Source organism: Suricata suricatta, chromosome 5, assembly GCF_006229205.1.
Source record: "Suricata suricatta isolate VVHF042 chromosome 5, meerkat_22Aug2017_6uvM2_HiC, whole genome shotgun sequence".
Lineage (NCBI taxonomy): Eukaryota > Metazoa > Chordata > Mammalia > Carnivora > Herpestidae > Suricata > Suricata suricatta.
Genome location: NC_043704.1, coordinates 1919834 through 1939335, shown reverse-complemented (window position 1 = coordinate 1939335; position 19502 = coordinate 1919834). Strand labels below are relative to the sequence as shown.

The following is a 19502-nucleotide window of genomic DNA, read 5'->3' as shown; positions in this document are numbered from 1 at the left end:
GCCTTCTCAGGGCTGAGTACCTCTCCCCGGTGTGGACAGACCGGCTCCACAGGCCCAGGTTCCACGCGGAAATCCCCGCTCCCGCTTGCCTGACGTCTGTGAGGTCGGGTCTCCAACACCACTTCCCGGCAAGGCTACCTCTGCCCCTCCAGCCCGTGTTTGCACCCTTGCCAGATGTTGGATAAATCATGCTTTTGTGCATCTGCTTCTGGACTCCCATCGGTGACGCTGACCCTAGCCCTTCACCACTGTTTGAGGAAACCGTCTTTGGCCACTAAGCATGATGGGAACTATAGGCTTGCTGACGTTGCCTTCATCAGGTCAGGAAAGTTTCCCTCTATCACGACTTCACTGAGAGCTTTTAACCATAATTAGCTGTTGAGTTTTGTCAAATGCTCTTCTGTGTCACCTCCTGTGGTCACGTCATGGGTCTTGGTGGCTGAACTTTGACCAGTGAATCATCCTGAGTTTCTGGGATAAACTCCACGTGGTCATGGCACGTTATTCTTTTTTATGTGTCACTGAATTTGATGTGTTAATATTGTACTAGTGGTTTTTACATTTAAGTTCACGAGGCACATTAGTGTGTACATTTCTTTTTTTGCAACGTCTTTGGCTGTAGTATCCGAGTGATGCTCAGTTCCTAAAATGAGTCAGCGAGCATTCCCTCGTCCTTTTCTGGAAGAGACCGTGGAGACTTGCTGTTTCCTTCCTCTCCGTATCTCTGGTAGGACTCTCCAGTAAAAGAGTCTGGGCTTGAAGAGTTCTTCTTACGGGGTCGACTAAAATGTACCTTTACATTCTAAAACTTTTTTTAAGGTATTGGGAGTAACCTCTTAACAAGGGACGGCCCACGCCCCGGTGGCCCTCACGCCTCAGCCCTGGCGCGCCATGGAACACGGCCTCTGCTCCTGTCACCCCGGCTAACACCCACGCGAGCCCCATGTCCTCGCTACCTGTAAATGGCCTGCTTGTCTGCGTCCATTGGCATCTGGGAGCCCGCGGGGGGAGGGCTCACTCCTCCCACATCCGGTTCAGAGCAGTTGGGATCTTGCTCCGTTTTTAACTCTGTTACCACTTGCATCTGTGAAAGGAGGAGGAGACTGTGTTACTAAACTACTGCCAGGTATTCGAGCCTCAGACAGAACGGCAGTGGGAACGGTCACTTGCTAGCCGGCTGGATGCCTGGAAAGAATACATTTTTAAAAAACTACCAACAAAACTCCTTTGAATTTAATATGTTTTGAAAATGGCTAAAACGAGGGTTGTTTCCAAATCATCTTGAAAATGGAGGACCAATATCTGTGAAATGCTATGATTTTCAAAACCAAGACACCTCCGCAGCGTGAGAGGCGCCATCTCCTCGGCCCTGGAGCCTCACGCCGAGCAACATCACAGCGAGAGCGGCGGCGACAAACAGTCCAGACCCTTCCTAGTGCAGCACAAAAACAACTCAGACGTGACATGCTGCTTAGTCACGGCAGGGCTGGCCCTCTCCCCTGGCTGCTCTTGACTTTCAGGAATACGTAAGCTATAAGCATTTTGAGAAAAAAGTCACGGTATTCAGAAAGTAAAGGCTGGCTGGGTTGAAAGAAATAATGTTAAATATAAGAGGAAGCATTCTAGATCTTTTCATTTAAATTGCTTTAAACTAGCTACTTGGTTTGTAACTTAGGTGAAAAGTATTTAAATCCTTAAACATCAGAATTCCGTTTATAGGAAAAAAAACCCAGCTCGCTGGGGCACCCGGGTGGCTCGGTCCGTTAAGTATGCGACTCTTGCTTTCGGCTCAGGTCATGAGCTCCGTGGTTAGATCGAGCCCAGTGCCCAGCTCTGTGCCGACAGGGTGGAGCCTGCTTGGGATTCCCTCCCGCCCTCCACCCCCTCTCTCTCTCCACTCCTGCACATGCACTCACTTGCTCTCAAAATAAACATTAAAACAAAGTAAAAAAAAAAACACCCCGCACTGCTGCCCACGAGCGGACCACCAGCCCTGCAGCTGCTTCAGGACCAGAAGCCACCTGCCGGGTCACCGGCAGCCACGACTCGGCGCCTCGGGGCAGCAGCCTGGTGGGGGTGCTGGGGAAGGGGCCCGTCCCCAGGCAGGGAGAGAGCGCCAGCCGTGAGCCCCCGTGTGACAGATGGCGGCAGGAGCCCACACCGGCTGCCCCTCAGCCCACATGTGCGGGGAGACCCCTGTCCCACGGGCTTCGGACAGCGCAGCGCGCCTGGAAAATGGTTTCTGTCTCTTGAAGATACAAAGCACTAAAGCACTAACAAGCCCGATCAAACCCACCTTTCCGGGGGGACCTGATGGTGTTATAAACACGCCTCAAAAGGGTTATTTTAGGTCTTCGGGGGTTTTTTCCGGTTTGTTTTGTCTAATGGTCGTGAAAAGAGAGAAACCTAACGGCCGAGTGAACGAGCATGTTGACTAGGATCGTGGCCTCTCCACGTGACGCTCACAAGGGTTTTCCAGGTCACGGGAAGCACTCGGCTCTTACGTGTGAGGCTCTGTCCTCCCGGCGCCTGGCACTGCCCAGGGCGTGACCGCACCAGGGCACCAGGGCACGAGCCTCTGAACAGGACATGGCAGCAGGTGACCAGTGTGACAAAGGAGAACCGGTGACGAGTGGGGAAGGGGCAGGCGGGGGTCTTCCCCAGAAGGGGTGAAGCAGAGACCTGCAGGGCAGGAGGGCGCTGGCCCAGCCACTGCCTGGCGGGAGAGCCAGGGCCACGGCCACGGGCAGGGCTGCCCGGGAAAGACGTGCAGAGGCGAGGCAAGGGCATGCAGGGTCCCTGGGGCAGGGCTCGGCAGCGGGAGCGCAAGGGACCGCCTCAGCTTAGTGTTTTAGAAACAAAACTGCCTGGAAACATCAAAGGGCTTCCAGGTGCGGAGAGCGGCCGGAGGAAGGGACCCGCTGCGTGGGCTCCTGTAAGACGGTCAGACATGACGCAGCTTCAGAAAGCCCATGACAGCCAAGTCTGCGCCACAGGAACCAAACCAGGAGTGGCTCAAGACGGGCCACCACGGAGAGACACGAGGGAGGTGGCCTCAGGTCCTGGGCTGTGCCCCGCTGGGAGGGGCCCCTGCCGGGATCAGGGGGCCCAGCGGGCCGGGGACGAGAGCGCCTCCTGCCGGCAGGACTCGGGGAGCAGAGGCAGGCTGCGCAGCTCCGGAGTGAGACTGACCGGCCCCTTCCTGAGCAACCTCCGCTGTCCCAGGAGGGGCCGCCCTGCTCGAGCTCAGCTTCCCTCCCCTCCTCCCCGTCCCGCAGGGCGCACAACACATGTACCCAGACTCCACCGCGGCTGCAAAGGCAGACCAACCCCATGGACGGCGGGAGGGCAGCCGACAAGCCGCCCACATGACGTCAGAGCAAGCTGTCCGGGCACGGCCGTGCCACATGAGCAGACAGCACAGCGACTGTGCCACACAGGCCATCAGGACGGTCCCCTCCGTCGCTCACACCACGCCTCCCGCTCAGGACAGCAGCCTGCCATCCAGCCGTCACCCGCAACACCCAGCTTCCCTTCCAACGGGACAAGCCTGGCGGACACAGACATTAGACAACAGACTGTGGCTGTTACTGGAGACGTGATGCCGCTTGAGGAAGTGATTTCAGTAGCTGCACAGCTGGCCTTCCGGGCACCAACAGAGTAAAGGCAGAGAACACTTAACGCTGAACCTGCGGCCCCACGGAAAGGGCACCGTCAGCACACGAGCACCGGCCGCGGAGGCGCCAGGGGGACCGAAGCCCGGGCTCTCACTTGCTGTCCGTCTTGGTAGCTGTCTATGTTCAAGGTCTGCGTCGCCATCATGGTCAGGGGGGTTGATAAGACATCAAATCATCTTGAGTCAAAAGCAAACGGAGCCTGGGGAAATAAAAGCAGAAAAGCATCGGTTAGCCCCCCGGAGCTCTCTGGGGCCCCTCTTCCGCGGCATCTGTAAACTGTTTAAAAACACGCACTCGCACACGGAGAGGAGACCGCCCCCCCCGCAGCCCGCACTTGTTCACGGGTTTGCACTCGCCCCGGCCGGGACTTGTCCCCATGGCTCTCAGCCTTCTGGGCGCGTCTGTCCACGCACGCAGCAGGCATCCCGCAGCTGCGCACACACGCGGGACACACGCAGGACACGGCTCCTGGCCGGGGCGCAGCAGGAGTCGGCGAGGCTTCCCTGGCAGCCTTGCGGGGGACGGGGCACAAACAAGGGGGTGTCGGAGGGCACACGCGCAGACGGGGCGCTGCAGGGCCGGCTCCCCCAGCTGTGGGACGGGGCAGCCCTCCAGGCACAGTGCCCCAAACACAGAGCCCAGGGACTGGGCATCGGGGAGAGGGGGTCCCAGCGGAACAGTGAGGGTCACTCGCCTAACATCTGGGTGTAACACAAGGGTGGAAACAAGGGTTCATTTCCTTGATGACAACATAAAGCTTCAAAGACTCGTTACGGGGGTGGGAGACGGTGCCCATGGGAAAGGATCCGGTCCAAGACTGGCAGGCGGGGGAGGCGTGAGAAGCAGGACCCGAGGCACAGCCAGCAGGAGCCGGTGCCCGGTCTGGGGCCCGCATCGGGCCGCCTCTCCTGTGCGGCCACTCGACCCCCAGGAGCCCGAGTCACAGGGCCTCCCACCTTCCCCTGCCCCACCGGAGAGCTGACACGGGGTGTGGCTGACAGCGCGACCTCGTGAAAAGCCAGGGGGCAAACGAGGTCACCCTCCTCTGTCTCACTGTCCGTGCACCGGCGGAGCGTGGATGCGGGGCAGGCAGGCCCAAACCGCTCCCCGTGCACACGGGAGTCGGGAGGCGATGAGCTGAGGGCGCCCAGGCAGGGCCCGAGAATCCTCGGGGGAGCGCCGCTGACAGTGCCCACAGGACCATGGGGAACGCAGAGGCAGGGGGACAGGGAGGAGCCAAGGTGCTGCGCGTCTGCTGGACAGCCAGTGTGGCGGAGGCGAAGGGGTGGGTGGGGCAGGAGGCACAGACCAGGTCCCTCAGCCCCCCTGTGTCAGGGGATGGGGACCCATGGGAAGGCCTGCACAGCAGGGTGAGGACACAGGCACAAGACAGGTCAGGCGCAGGGGGTTCCCACCTGAGCAGCTGGTGGGGCGGAGCCACATGTCTTGGGGCCAAGCGGATGGAGAAGAGCAGGTTCTGTCGCCTGGGGGGAGAGCAGAGGCGGGACATTTCAGGTCTGCGCAGGAAATGCAGGCTTGGGAGGGGGCTCAGGTCATGGTCTCGCAGTTCGTGGGTTCGAGCCCCACGTCGGGCTCTGTGCTGACAGCTTGGAGCCTGGAGCTGCTTCAGATTCTGTCTCCCTCTCTCTCTGCCCCTCCTCTGCTTGTGCTCTGTCTCTCTCTCTCTCTCAAAAATAAATAAACATTAAACAAAAAGAAAAGAAAAGAAACGTAGACTTGGTGGCCCTTGAGCACGGCTGGTGCAAGCAGGGCTTAAATGGTGCCCCTGGGAGCTGGCTAGGCCCCAGCCCCTGGGCCTGCGAAAGGGACCTTCCCTAGATCCAGGGTATTTATGTGTGCGATTACGTGAAGAATCTTAAGAGGAGGTCATCCTGGATTCAGGGGAGGCTCTAAATCCAGTGAGTGGTGTCCTTTGAGAGTGGGAGCAGGGAGACGACCTATGGCATGCAGAGGGGACGCCGTGTGAAGACAGGGACACTGGAGGGACACAGCCAAGGCCAAGAGCGCCTGGAGCCGCCGGGAGCTGGAGGAGGCAGGAGGGGCCCTCGCTAGAGCCTCCAGATTCCACAGCTGCAGGAAAACACGTTTCTGTTGTTTTCATCCACCCGGGAGGCGGGACTTTTGTTCCAGCAGGACACTGGGACAGGGTGGGGAGCCCCCGATTGGGTGAGCCCACCCAGGAGCACTGGCTGGGGACGTGGGGCACCAGCCCAGAACGGGAGCAGCAGCCAGCGGGACAAGGACAGAACCAAGAGATGCCGCTGTCACCAGGGGAGGCGGTGGATGGAGGAGGGGCCGAGGTCTCATCAGCACGCTGCGTGCGGCTCCCAGGGCCTGCAGGGCTGTGTCTAGTGCCAGGGAGGGCAGCGCCCTGACGGAGCGGGCAGGAGAGAAGGGCGGGATGTGGCAAGCCCCAGGGGGCAGAGAACCCCTGTGGGCCATTGCTTCAGGTGCCCCCTGGCACCCCGCTCCTGTCACTGAGCACCTCCCACGGCCTCTGCCTGGACACAAGCTGGCCCTCCCAGCACCGCGCCCTCCCCTCCACCCCAGGGCAGCGACTCCAGCCAGCAGGCCCCCAACTTGGATCACTAGGAGGCGCTCAGGTGAACCTGTGTCTTACCCTCCGCCCCTCCACCATCCACCTTGCAGAGACGTGCTTCTGGCGGAAATCCTCTTGCAGGTCAAGTCCCGGGGCGGCCAGCCCCCACTCGGAGCTGTGCCGCGCAGTGCTCCCCAGCGCACGGCCTCCCCTGGGCCCGGCGGGCTCTGAGCAGGCCCAGCAGCCTCCGTAGCTGCCCCAGTCTGCCGGGGCCTGGCCCTCCCCTGCTGTGTCCCCAGCCACCAGCATGGTGTCCGACCACGAGCCCCGCCAGCCCCGCAGCCCCGCCACCCGCTTCTCCGTGCTGCGCGGTGCAGCCTTTGCTCGTCTGTGTTACTGTCGTTTCCGTGGCCGCTGGAACAACAGCTCCGGGCCAGAGTGTGTGCAGCAGGGCCCGCCACAGAGAGCAGCGCGGCCATGGCTCCCGGCGCCGCTGCGACGGGGCCCAGACCACATCCCGGGGGCACTTCCCGCCGGCCGGTCCACGCCGAGGCCACCCTCCCTCAGTGGGCGTCGGCACAACGGGCAGACTCCGAGAGCAGCTCCCGGGACGCAGCCTCACCTCCCGGCCTCGGAGACATGGGGAGGGCTGCGGGAGAGCGCGGCCAAGCTGGGGCCTCCCTCGGTTTGTGGTTTTATTTCACCCCAAATGCGGCAAAGGGGCGCAAAGCGCCGCCTCCCGGCCGAGCCCACCGAGACCAGGGGACTCGCGCGGCAGGTGTCAGGGCGAGCACAGGCGGGGCCCGGGGCTGGGGGCCCATCTCAGCGCTGCCCCGCGGGGCTGGAGGCTCCCCTCCGTGTCCCCAGTCATCTGGGCGGCTGGCGCTACTCAGGATGCAAGAGGACATCATCAGGAACCTGCCTTTGGGAGGACAGCTAACCTGCAAGAGCCACCACCCTCCTCCCTGTGGACGCGTCGGCCCAGGTCAGGCTGGCAGGGAGGCCAGCCGCGAGCTGTCCCTGTCAACCCTGCGTGGCGCGGTAGCCAGGCCCGTGCTGAACCTGGCCCACGGGGCGCAGTGGGACACGTGTCAGGGGAAGTCTGCACAGACTCCCTTATCGGCAGCAGGACGGACTCGGGCTTTCATGCGGTTGTGCCGCATTCCAACCGGAGGGCGTGGGGCCACGTCGGCTCCAGCTCTGTCCGCGGGTCCTCTTCTGGGCAAGCTCCATGCACGTGCAGGAGAACTCGTGGCCCTCGAGGTGCTGCCACAGGGGCTCGGGCACGGGAAGTGGCCCTGCGGCCCCTGACTGGCCCTCTGCTCTAGAATAGATGTGACGTTCAACGGCAAGGACCTGGGGTGTCCTGCTTCCACCCGGGGCACCCTGCACACGTCGGTGGCACCGTGCCCTCAACTCTGGAAGGACTCTCCCTCTCTGTGCCAGGAGGGCCGCCCCTCACTCAGGCACGGAGCCGCAAACACAGCCGATGGGCACACACGCCTGGCAAGAAAGCCACCGCGCGCTTCCTGCAACAATCCAGTGACTTTCAGGCCTACAAGGTACACTTCGTCGGGTGTTCTGAGAGCCCGGGAGAGGTGTCCCCGTCCAAGAAGACACGGGAGCCCTTGGGGAACAAGCACAGGGCTGTCAGTGGCCGAGGAGGGGCAGCAAGCAGACAGGGAGTGGCCCCGGCGACCCCCGCCCTGCTGGAACGGAAGTGGGGCCGTCGGTGTGAGTTCCCGTGTTCGGCACGCCCAGACCTCACCCACACACGTGTGCACATGCTTCAGCCCTGTCCCCCGGCGACACCCAGGAGCGAGGGGCACTTAGTATCCAGCCCCTGGGTGATGAACATGGAATCGGGGGCTGACTGGACTCCGGGGCCGGGGCAGCGAAGGCACAAGGTGACCTGGGACGTGTGCTCAGGACACGGAGCAGCTTGCAGAAGCGGTCACCACCCAGACATGGGGTGCAGACAATGGAGCAGGAGGGCACTCAGGGGCCAGACAGCGACTGGTGAGTCAGGGAGATATTCTGTCCCCAAAGTGGCCAAAGACCTGCTCTCTGGACACCAGAGACGACACGAGACGGGAGACCTTCCGGGCTCGCACGCGGCAAGAACAAACACCGTTCAAACGTCTCCCCAGCGCGGAGCAGTCTCCACGGTCAATGCGATCCTGTCAGAACACCACCGGCTCCCTTCACAGAGCAGAACAAACTGTCCTAAAATGTGGAAGGAGCCAGAAAAGACCCCGAAGGGCCAAAGAGAAACCGAAGCTGGAGACGTCACAGTCCCGGACTTCCAGATGTGCCACAAGCTGTCGTCATCGAGACCGGGTGCCGCCGGCACAGAACGGAGATTCCAAAAACGAACCTACCGTCCTGTGGACAACAATCTTCAGCAGAGAAGGGAAGCATGTCCCAAGGGAAAAAGTCCTTCAACAAATGGCGCTGCGAGGACCGGACGCCACACGCGGAAGAATGGCGCCGTCTTGCAGCGCACACAAGAGGAAACTCGGGGCGCCGGGGGCGCGGTCGGTCAAGCGTCCGACTTCAGCTCAGGTCACGATCCTGAGGTCTGTGAGTTCAAGCCCCGTGCTGGGCTCTGTGCTGACGGCTGGGTCTGAAGCTTGCTTTGGATCCCGTGTCTCCCTCTCTCTGCCCTCCTCCGCTCAGACTCTGTCTCTTTCTCTCTCTCTCAAAAGTAAATAAACATTAAAAAAAAAAGAAAGGAAAGAAAACAAACTGATGGTCCCCAGAAGAGGGGGTGGGGGGTGAGCTAAGTGACGGGGGTTGAGTGCACCTGTGGCGCGCACCCCGCGATTCAGATACAATCGTGAAGAAAAAGAACCTGCAAGTCCACATTGCCTCACGTACATAAGTGAATGAATGCATGGGGGGAAGGGAAAGCTCTAAATCACAGCAGAGTTCCGCCCAGCGGGCGGGGGACGCGGCTCGTCTCCCGGGCACCAGGCGCGGCGCGAGCCTCAGGGAGGCCTCACCCAGGAGGCCAGTACTCGGCGCAGGAAGAGAAACGCCCCGGCACAGAGTACGGGCCCTCGGACGCCGGTAATTACACGGGGAAACACGCTTCACAACGAAGAGACTGGGCAGGAGACAACCACGCAGGGAACGAACACTCACGCGAACACAACAGCCCTCCCGGAAAGGACGGCAGCACGTCGGCGGGGCCCGCGCGAGCCGGGGCCTGTGCTCTCACGAGCCAAACCGGAGGGACAGTCCACAACGTGGCCGGGAGGCTGCCAGCGCGTGAGCATGAGAGAGGCGAGGACGGACTTCTCCAGAAAGTGAAGTGACAGGCGGTGGCCCCTGGGCCCCAAAACTGTTCTTTCCTTTTTGCCATAAAGCTCACCAGTGAGACAACTGGCAAATGTACGTAAGGGCAGAGTAGCCAAGAGCGCTCCATCGGCCCCTCCGAGACCTTGGGCGCTGCGCTACGGTTATGAAGACAGCGTCCCCTCCGCCTGAGACGGGCACCACATCCACAACACACCCCCTCAACTCTCTCCTGTGGGACAGGCGGGGAGAGTGGACGTCAGAGTGACCCGGGAGCGCTGGGGGGCCCCTGGGAAGTCTCTGTACAGGTTCTGCAACTTCTCTGTAAGACTGAGATTCAAATTCAAAGCGAGAAGTTGTTAAAACCGTAACACGTGCAGGGCGCCTGGGGGCTCCGTCGGTTATGTGTCTGACTCCAGCTCAGGTCATGATCTCGAGGTTCCTGGGTTTGAGCCCCAGGTCGGCCTCTGTGCTGACAGCTCCGAGCCTGGAGTCTGCTTGGGAAAATGTGTCTCCCGCTCTCTCTGCCCCTCCCCTGCTCACACTGTATCTGTTTCTCAAAAAACAAAATAAAAAAAAAATTTAAAAAATTTTTGTCTTTAAGTTTAACACTTGTAGGTTCTCAAGAAGATGAGGGGCTGCCCTGGGTCCAAAGAGACTAAAGGAGCAACAACCAAATGCGCACATGATGAAAGCTGTGAGAGGCCAGGCAGGGGGTGGGGGGGGAGCCGACATGGAGACTGGGGGCTGTCACCACGCGGCAGTGCTGCTCCGCCACGAGAAGCAAGGGCTGCGATGTTTCGGGCTGTGGGCATGACGCCCACAACTCTCCACAGCCCGCAGGTGCACCCACGAGCTACACGCACTGTGGCCGGGGGTTAACAACCCACGAATCCAGGGGGTGGGGGGGTCTCTCTTCTACTCATTCAACCTTTGGTTTCAAAATAGAGGTCCCTGGGGGGCTCAGTCAGTTAAGCATCCTGCTCTTGAACTCAGGTCATGATCTCTGGGTCATTCAGTTCGAGCCCTGTGTTGGGCTCTGTGCTGAACGTGGAGTTTAATTAACTTAAAAAAGCGGGGGCCGCTGGGGGGCTCAGCTGGTTAAGCATCAACTTCAGCTCAGGTCATGATCTCACAGTTTGTGAGTTCGAGCCCCGTGTCGGGCTCTGAGGTCGGGGTCTGTGCCAACAGCTCAGAGCCTGGAGCTGCTTCGGATTCTGTGTCCCCCCCCCCCCGCCCCCCGCCGCTACCCCACTCACTCTGTCCGTCTCTCTCTCTCTCTCTCTCTCTTTCTCTCAAAAGTAAATAAAATCATTTAAAATTTTTTTAAATTCAGGAAAAAGTCAGAATTTTATTTCAAAAATATATGCATTTGTAGCCCTCCTATCAAAACTTGTTAAAACTACAAAACTACAATGTCTGATGTCATTAGTACAACTATTCTAAGAGGAAAACTGGAAATTAGTGCAAAAGCTTTGAAAACATGTGCTCTCTCTACAATAGATTATGCAAGGAATTTTTCTAAATTTACTTCTTTTGAGGGAGGGAGGGAGAGAGGGGGGAGAGGAAGAGAGGAAGGGAGGGGGAGGGGGGAGAGGCGGAGAGGCGGAGAGGGGGAGAGAGAGAGAGAGAGAGAGAGAGAGAGAGAGAGAATCCCAAGCAGGCTCCACACCGTCATCCAGGAACCTGACACGGGGCCCGATCCCGTGAACGGTGAGATCATGACCTGAGCCGAAATCAAGAGCAGGACACTTAGCTGAGCCCCCCAGGCGCCCCATGCGAGGAACTGTTTAAAAAGGGTGACTCTGTGGGACGGACACCCCTGAGTAGAAACAGGGGCGGGCAGAGAAGCAAGGGTGCCTGCAGGGCAGGATGGGACATCACGGAGCCGGAGGAAGGGCCAGCAGGTGGCGCCACGTGCTCGGGAGGCTGAAAGGGTCGCAGGGACCTCGAGGGAGCCTTGCGCCAGTGTGCTGCTCCGGAGCGCGGGTCCGAATCCCACCCGCAACAGAGTGAGTGCCCCCGCCAGGCAGACAGCTCCCAGCAGGATCACGGGGTCCCTGCACGACGACATGGTGGGCTCAGGAGGCCGTCTGCTGGGGCGCAAGCCCTCTGAGTCACCGGCCCCCCAGGCCCAGACGGGATCTGAGAGCCCGACAGAGCGCCGGGCCCAGGATGGGCAGCGGCAGGCTCGTCCGTATGGAAGGCGGTTTCTGCACAAACCACGGCTCGCCCCTAGGTCCCCCCGCCATGCCACAGGAAAGTCAGCTCCTGTTATGTTCAGTCTCGAACAACAGAGCCTTAACCTCTTCACGCACGGAGCTCTAAGTCCAAGGTGAAGGACGGCCACCCCAACGGACATCTATACGGTAGCGCTGGGGGCTGCAACAGCTTCGCCTGGTTTATTTCTGCAAGTTTCACCCCATCAAAAAAGGAGCCACCACGTCCTGAAGCTGTCACTTTGGTGCCCTTGTTTCAAGAGTTCCGGCCAGACTGAGACAAACGCAGAAAACGTGACCTGCGGATTTTCATGAATGGAAACGTTACAACTCACTCGTAACTAAAGAAATACAGTCTCCCAGCTAAGAACCCTGTTTCATCTTTATTAAACTTAAAACAAGAGTCCTAGACCGTGCTGGCAAAGAGGACGTGAAGCCCGGAGCCCGGAAGGGGTCCTGAGGTCCCGTGCTGTGACTGGCGCAGAGACCCCGGAGCGCGAGCACAGACGGGCACGACACGCGGGCCGCTCCTCCACACAGCGTGCGCGCCGCACGGACGCCGTGGGGCCCGACCCCACAGGCCAGTCCACGGTTCCATGCACCCCGTCCGGGCTGACGGGGAGAGGTTCAGCTTTCCAGGGAAGAACACTCCGAGCTTGTGGGGTGAGGAACTTGGTCTTGCTCTGTGTTCTAGAAGAATACCCAGCACTCTGTATGCTTGCATAGATCAAGCGTGTTCTCACAGTGTCTGGGGGGCTCAGTCGGTTGAGTGTCCAACGTGGGCTCACGTCATGATTTTGTGGTCCAGGGGTTCGAGCCCCGTGTTGGGTTCTGTGCTGATAGCTTGGAGCCTGGAGCTGCTTCAGATTCTGTGTCTCCCTCTTTCTCTGCCTTTTCCTGGCTTGTGCTCTGTGTCTCTCTCACCCCACAAGCTCACTTCCTGACAGCCAGGTTTGGAAAGGACTTGACATTCACTACATAGGTGATTTTAAATTAGTAGATCTACTTGAGAAAGTTTTACTTGTTTGATCAGATGTTCCACGTGCCTAAAATGACAATTAAATCCAGTACACTTAACACCACAGGGGCGCCTGGGGGCTCAGTCGGTTGAGCATCCCTTGACTTTGGCTCAGGTCATGATCCCAGGGTTCGTGGGACTGAGCCTTGCAATGGGCTCCACATTGAGTGTGGAGCCTGCGTAAGAATCTGTCTCTCTCTCCCTCCCCCCAAATAAATAAATAAGCTTAAAAGGTAAAAGAATGAAAACTATCGCTCAGAATGTGTAAGGGCTGGGGTGCCTGGGTGGCTCAGGCTGTGCTCTGAGTCTGTGGGTTTGAGCCCCGCATCGGGCTCTGCTGACAGCTCAGAGCCTGGAGCTGCTTCAGAGTCTGTGTCTCCCTCTCTCTGCCCCTCCCCTGCTCGTGCTCTGTTTCTGTCTCAATAATAAGCAAACAGTAAGAGAAAAAAAGAATATGTAAGGGCTCAGTAGGTGAAGCTTCCAGCCACGGCTCAGGTCATGGCCTCGAGGCTCCTAAGTGTGAGCCCCACGTCGGGCTCTGTGCAAACAGTTGAGCCTGCTTGGGATTCTCCTCCCTCTCGCTGCCCCTCCCCTGCTCACGCTTTCTCTTTCAAAGTAAATAAATAAAAACTTAAACAAATAAAGTAAAATAACCTCTAATAATCTCTTCTGTGCTCAAAAGCCTCATCTCAAAGGGCACTGAAACCTCATGGCAAGGAAGGCCACCTTAACAACAACGGGACACAGAACCTCCCTCTCACCCCTGGGGACGGTGGATCAATCACAGCCACCCATCACCCGTCATGAATGGGAAGGCTGCGTCCCAGAGCGGCCCGCGAGGCGGCGGCGAGCAGGGCCCCCGTGTGCGCGCGTCCCGGGCCCTCCGTCCAGGGCACAGGGACTTCCTGGAGCTGTTCGCGGTGCCAGGCTCTGGTCTAAGTGCAGGGGACGGAGCATCCCTGCTGTCAAGAAACAACGGGCTGACTCCGTCCAGGGGCTGTCTGCGGATTAATCCAGGGAGCAGACGTGTCTAGCACCGGGCCACCCCGTCCAAGGGCACGGGCCGCCTCCCACGGCCCTGGCGACGCTTTGATGGACTCTGCCGAGGTCTTCCAGGCTCCTGGTGAGATTTGGTCCTAGGGGCCCATGTGTTTTCTCGCTGTCCAAGTATCTCATTGTCCTCATCCTTCCTGGCGGGGGGCTGGATGGGAAAGGCGCCCCGCTGTGAGAGCACAGGCCGAGCGCGGGTGCCAGGCCCCGTGTCGCAGTCCCATGTGTGTGGCCTGTGCCGCGGGAACCCCCGCAGAGAGCTCGTTCCTGGAAGTTCGCTCTTCAGTTTGCACAAAGGGTGCACGCGGGAACCTCAGTGGAGAAATGTCGTCTGGAGTCTACTCTGTGTTGTGACTTATGTGCGGCGCTTTTTTAATGTTTATTTATTTTTGAGAGAAAGCGAGTGCGAGTGGGGGAGGGGCAGAGAGAGAGGGACACACAGAATCTGAAGCAGCTCCAGACTCCCAGCTGTCAGCACAGAGCCAGACCTGGGGCTTGAACCCACGAACCGTGAGATCATGACCTGAGCCAAGTCGGAAGGTTAACTGACTGAGCCCCCAGGCACCCCTATGCGAGGCACATCCCCAAATTCACGGATTCCTCCCATTGAGATGTGGGTTTGTGTGCCCCACTCTCGAATCTGGGCTGGCCTTAGGGACTCACTGGGAACCCCGAGAAGGCAGTGGAAATGCGCTGAGAAAACTCCTCCCCGAGACCCCAGCCCCCAAGCCACCCCCTGCCTGAGGCTTCCTAGCTGAGGACCCAAGGCTGTGGGGCGGGGACACTGCACTCGTCCCAAACTCCTGACCCCACAGCCGTGAGCGTGATGCAGCAGTCATTCTACGCCCGCCCCAGGACGGTCAGGCTCAGTCGGCCCGCGTCCGGCACAGACGCAGGCCCCATGGGCACGAGGACCAGAGCTGGCAGTCCTCCATCGAGGCAGCAGGGCTCACGCTGGGTCCTGAACGTGAGTCACAGTGTCACCCAAATGGGAAATGCGGAAGGAGGCTGAAGGTGGTGCTCCGTGGGCAAACGGGTGACTTCCCAGGACAGCAAGGACACAACGAAGGCGCCACCTGCACGGACGGGCAGCTGCTCTGCAAGCACGCGCCAGGGTGGAAAGGAAATGACCGCCCGGTGCCCGCGTGCAGAGGTGACGTCCCCGCGGTCCGGGGTCGAAGGCCGGCATCTCCAAACACCCACAGTGCAGATTTCTGACAAGGACAGAACCCGAGGTCATGCTTCACCCACACGTGTGAGAAATACACACCACCGCAGACGGGCAGGGACAGCCTGGCGGACTCCAGGTGCCACTCCCAAGCACGTGAGGCTGAAGATGCCGGGTGACACAGCCTCGAGCTGCGGCCGTGCAGATTCTTTTCCAGAATTTCACTTGGGAGGAGAATCATGCAGTGTTTACTCAACAAGCTTACAGAAACCTCCCCTCGCGGGAGGTCTCCATTTCCTGACCTCCAGCAACGCATCCAGACTCTCTCCCACGGCCACGCTTCCCAAGCCCCATGCCACCCGAAGTCCATTCTCACGCCGCGGCCCCAGTGACGGGGTCTCGTAAGGCTTCTTTCCCACGGGTCGCCAATTTCCAGAACAACGTGTGGTTCGCCAGTGTCCTCCCAAGTGACCCGCGAGGCTGTTCCAGTGCGTCACGATCTCCATATGGGTGGTTCGGACACTGACAGAGAAAGCACAGTTTTACACAAACGTACCCGTTTTTTGATGTTCCAACAACGCGAGCCCCGTTGGGAGCCACTTGGAGCACTTCATACACCCTACAGACCCTCGAAAGCTTTCTTACTTTTGGGCAAAACAAGCTACTCCAAGCTCATCTTGCTCATTTTTGGCACCAAACTCTGACTTGGCCATTCCTTCAAGGGGCCCTGATCCCTTTCAGTGAGAAAGGATATGTCGAGACTGCAGTCTGGGTGCTATGGGCGCTCACTGCTTCTAGGCCTTTGCGGGGGACACAGGAAACATTTTCTCATTAAAAACTTTCCACGGCCATCTAGGGGGCTCAGTTGTTTAAGTGTCCAACCTCGGCTCAGGTCCTGATCTCACGTTCGTGGGTTCGAGCCCCACATCGGGCTCTGTGCTGACAGCTCGGAGCCTGGAGCCTGCTTCAGAGTCTCTACTCCCTCTCTCTCAAAAATAAACATTAAAAAAAAAAGAAAGAAAGAAAACAATCTTTAAAAATATTTTTTTCAAAACAAGTTAACACTAATATCTACAATTTAAATTTGGGATTACAGGGCCTTTACCTAACAGCTTCAATTTCATATCTGTGTATCTTTTATTTACCCTTGAGCATGTAACACAAAGGCATAACAATTTTTGTTTCCTGAATGGTTGCTACAATTTAAACACAAACTTCGCTCTAACTCACACAACGATTCCTGATGCCTTTTTAAATAGATAAATCTTTGACTACCATCTCAATTTCACCTAAAGTGGTCCGTGCACGTTCTCTTCCTCCCAAGTCCGTTCTGGTCCCTGAAGCCGCCTTCCCACGCCGCCCACAGCTCGCAGGCTCCGCGCCGCCACACTGCGCACGCCATGGTCTTGTTCACAGACCTGGGCAGTCACATCCCTTCGGCAAGTGCTGTGCTCTCGTTTCTTTGTAATCAGATTTGCAGACAGCAAACATAGATTTGCCTCTATTAGAGTTTCTTTCTTATTTTCCTGGTTTCTTGAACTGAAAGCCAAATTCATTTACTTCTCTTGTTCCGAACACATTCAGGCCATTGATTTCCTTCCTCTTGAGAACTGTTTCGCCTGATTCTATGGCTGGCATCTAGCCCTCTGTCGCTGACTTACACAGAGTCCGAGAAGAATTTCTGGTCTCCTATTTACCCCAAAGGATATGGTGAGAATTTGGCCTGCGGGACTTCAGCACCTGGGCGGTCATTGGGTTGAGGGTCTGACTCTTGATTTCGGCTCCGGTACCATCCCAGGGTCGTGGGACTGAGCCCTACGTTGGGCTCTGCCCCGAACACAGAGCTTGCTTAAGATTCTCTGTCTTGGGGCATCTGGATGGTTCATTCCGTTAATTGTCTGACTCTTCATTTCGGCTCAGGTCATGATCTCAAGGTTCGTGGGTTCAAGCCCCATGTCGGGCTCTGCACTGCCGGTGTGGAGCCTGCTTGGGATTCTCTCTCCCTCTCTCTTCTCCATCCCCGCTCATGCTTTCTCTCTTTCAAAAATAAAAGGTTTTAAATGTTTATTTTTGAGAGAGAGCAGGGGAAGGGCAGAGAGAGAGACAGAGAATTCAAAGCAGTCTCTGTGCTGACAGCACACAGTCCTATGTGGGGTTTGAAATCATGAACCGTGAGATCACAACCTGAGCCAAAGTCAGCTGCTTAACCAAGTAAGCCACCAGGTGCTCCTAACACTTTTTAAAACTAGATCTTCTCTCCTCTACCACTCACACACTGTCTCTAAAATAAAAGAAAAAAGAGAGAATCTGTATTTTACGTCTGTTGGGTACAAATTCCTATATGTGTCTGCTGGCCACATTATTTAAATCCTCGGTATCAGTGGCTGTCATCTGGAAACTATCTGGCTCCCAGGGGACCTCTGGCAACGCCCACCAACATTTCTGGCTCTCCCAGTGAGGGGATGGGCAGCCCCGCAGCTAGTGTGTGGAGCAGGGGCTGTGTTAGATACCCTACAGCGCACAGGGTGGCCGGGAACGATCCGACCCCAGAGGGCACGTGGACCAGGCCGAGAACTCCCCTCCACACCCTCCCTTCTTTCTGGGGTGCTTGGTCTGCAGCTTGCAGGGTCCCTGCAGAGTGTCCCCGGCCCGCGCAGAACTGTCCGCTCCCCGTCTGGGCACGTCTGACAGGTCTCACTGCTGCCTCAGCGTGTGACCACTAACCACACCTTCGAGTACCCTGCCGCCCTCGGAGCTCCGTAACTGGAGTCCAGTTCCGTCCGGTTTGGCGTTACTAAATCTGCTTTCTCCCCGTTAGGACCTGCACAGACTCCCGTCCCTTGGCTTCCTACCTCCTGGTGTTCTGGGTGGATGGTTTATACACGGCATTTTTTTCATGTCTATTTTTGAGAGAGCGGGGGAGGGGCAGAGAGGGGGACAGAGGATCCCACACAGACTCGGAGCCGTCAGCGCAGAGCCCGATGCGGGGCTCAAACCCGCGAGCCGTGAGATCATCACCTGAGCCGAAGACAACGCTTAAGCGACCGAGCCCCGCGGGCGCCGTCACTTAGACACGGGATTTAGCTAGACTTTCCCTTTCCTCCCAAGTCTGCAGGACTTACCACCTGGGAGATCTAACCCCACCGACATCCACCGGAGCCACGGTGTACCTGGGCCTCCTGACGCCACCTCACACTCGTTGTCTGCTTCTCAGGACACCAAGTAAGCTTCCTCGTTACCTTCTTTTTAAAGTGTTTCTACTTTTAAGGATCTGTACACCCAGCGTGGGGCTCAAACTTCCAACCCCGAGATCAAGAATCACATGTTCCACCAACTCAGGCAGCCAGACACCCCCTTCCTCTGAACACCCTTCTGTTCAAATGATGAAGTTCCTGACTCCGCTCCGGCTTGCTCTGGAACTTGGGGGATTCCATAACCTGCCTCCAGGCTGGTGCTCCCCCCACTCGGGGCTCTCCTCACTCCTAAAGCCAACACCAACCCTACACCCTCTGGGTCTCTCACAGCCTCATTCCACCAAGGAAATCAGGTTCAGGCTCAGACTTCCACACTCGAATTTGCCCTCCTGATGGGCAGGGGCTGTGACTTTTTGTCCTTCAAGGCTCGATGCTGGCTGTGTGCACACATCGGCCTGGGAGGGCAAACACACCCAGGATCATTTCACCTTTTTTTAACCCCTTAAAATGAATTCTGGGGCATTTAAAGGGTAAACTTTATCACAGGTGGGTTCCTCTTAGCTGTGAACGCTTCCTGCCCAATTAATGCCAAGTAGTGTAGCCTGCATTACACCACGGTCACACACATTTAGCACCGTACACACTCCTTAGCACTGTGATGCCCCCTTTTAATCAGGAACCACATCACATGTCGCAAAGCATAGTTCAGTAACTTTTTGAACATCTGATTATTCTGACCAGTCTAGACAGATTTAAGATTTTAACGACACCCTGCCAAGAATATAAAAAGGAAAAACATTTAAATGTTTAATTTGCATTTTAATCATCACTTTCGGTATTATTTATTACATGACAAAAATCACGTTAGAAAAACATTCTTTTAAGCGTCGAAGGCCGAGACACTGGGGGTGTTTACCTATATTCCACTGCCCGCCAATCTTATCAACTGAGTTATCCACGTGGAGAAAAATTCACATAGAATAATTTCTTAAATGGAAAAAAACAGACACAGGAGAGAGAGATTTTTAAAGTTTAAAATGGGAGCAGGAAGCGTGCGGACGCCCTGGGCTGACACCACAACTTGGACAGAAACACACGAAATAAACAACGGGCGCGTGTGCCTCAGGCGACCGCACGGTGTCCAGATGCTCCGAAGGTCCAGGAGGAGACGACGGCTATAAAAAGAGCTGAGGATCATGTAGTCCCTTTTCTCGTTCCTTTTAGAAAAGAAACACTGACGGAGATTTGAACGCGAGTGGGGGGGGAGACGCTAGGACAGGAGGCATCGCCCGCCCCCCCAGGGCGCCACCCGGCCC

At 57.6% G+C, this 19502-nt stretch overlaps 1 protein-coding gene across 4 annotated transcripts in view; it reads right to left on the bottom strand.

The window, feature by feature from the left end:
* The window catches only part of PKNOX1 (PBX/knotted 1 homeobox 1), a 44142-nt gene that overhangs the window by 21665 nt on the left and 2975 nt on the right, over positions 1–19502 (bottom strand). For 2 of the 4 annotated variants that reach the window (XM_029938834.1, XM_029938838.1), the window contains exons 1-4: positions 6860–6882; positions 5093–5161; positions 3772–3876; positions 957–1084 (exon numbers count right to left, since the gene is read on the bottom strand). In XM_029938834.1, coding sequence (XP_029794694.1) covers positions 957–1084; positions 3772–3822 — 179 coding nt within the window. In that variant the 5' untranslated portion in view covers positions 3823–3876; positions 5093–5161; positions 6860–6882. Of the gene's footprint in view, positions 1–956; positions 1085–3771; positions 3877–5092; positions 5162–6318; positions 6343–6859; positions 6883–19502 lie in introns of those variants that run through there. The other 2 variants (XM_029938836.1, XM_029938837.1) reach the window with 2 other exon arrangements.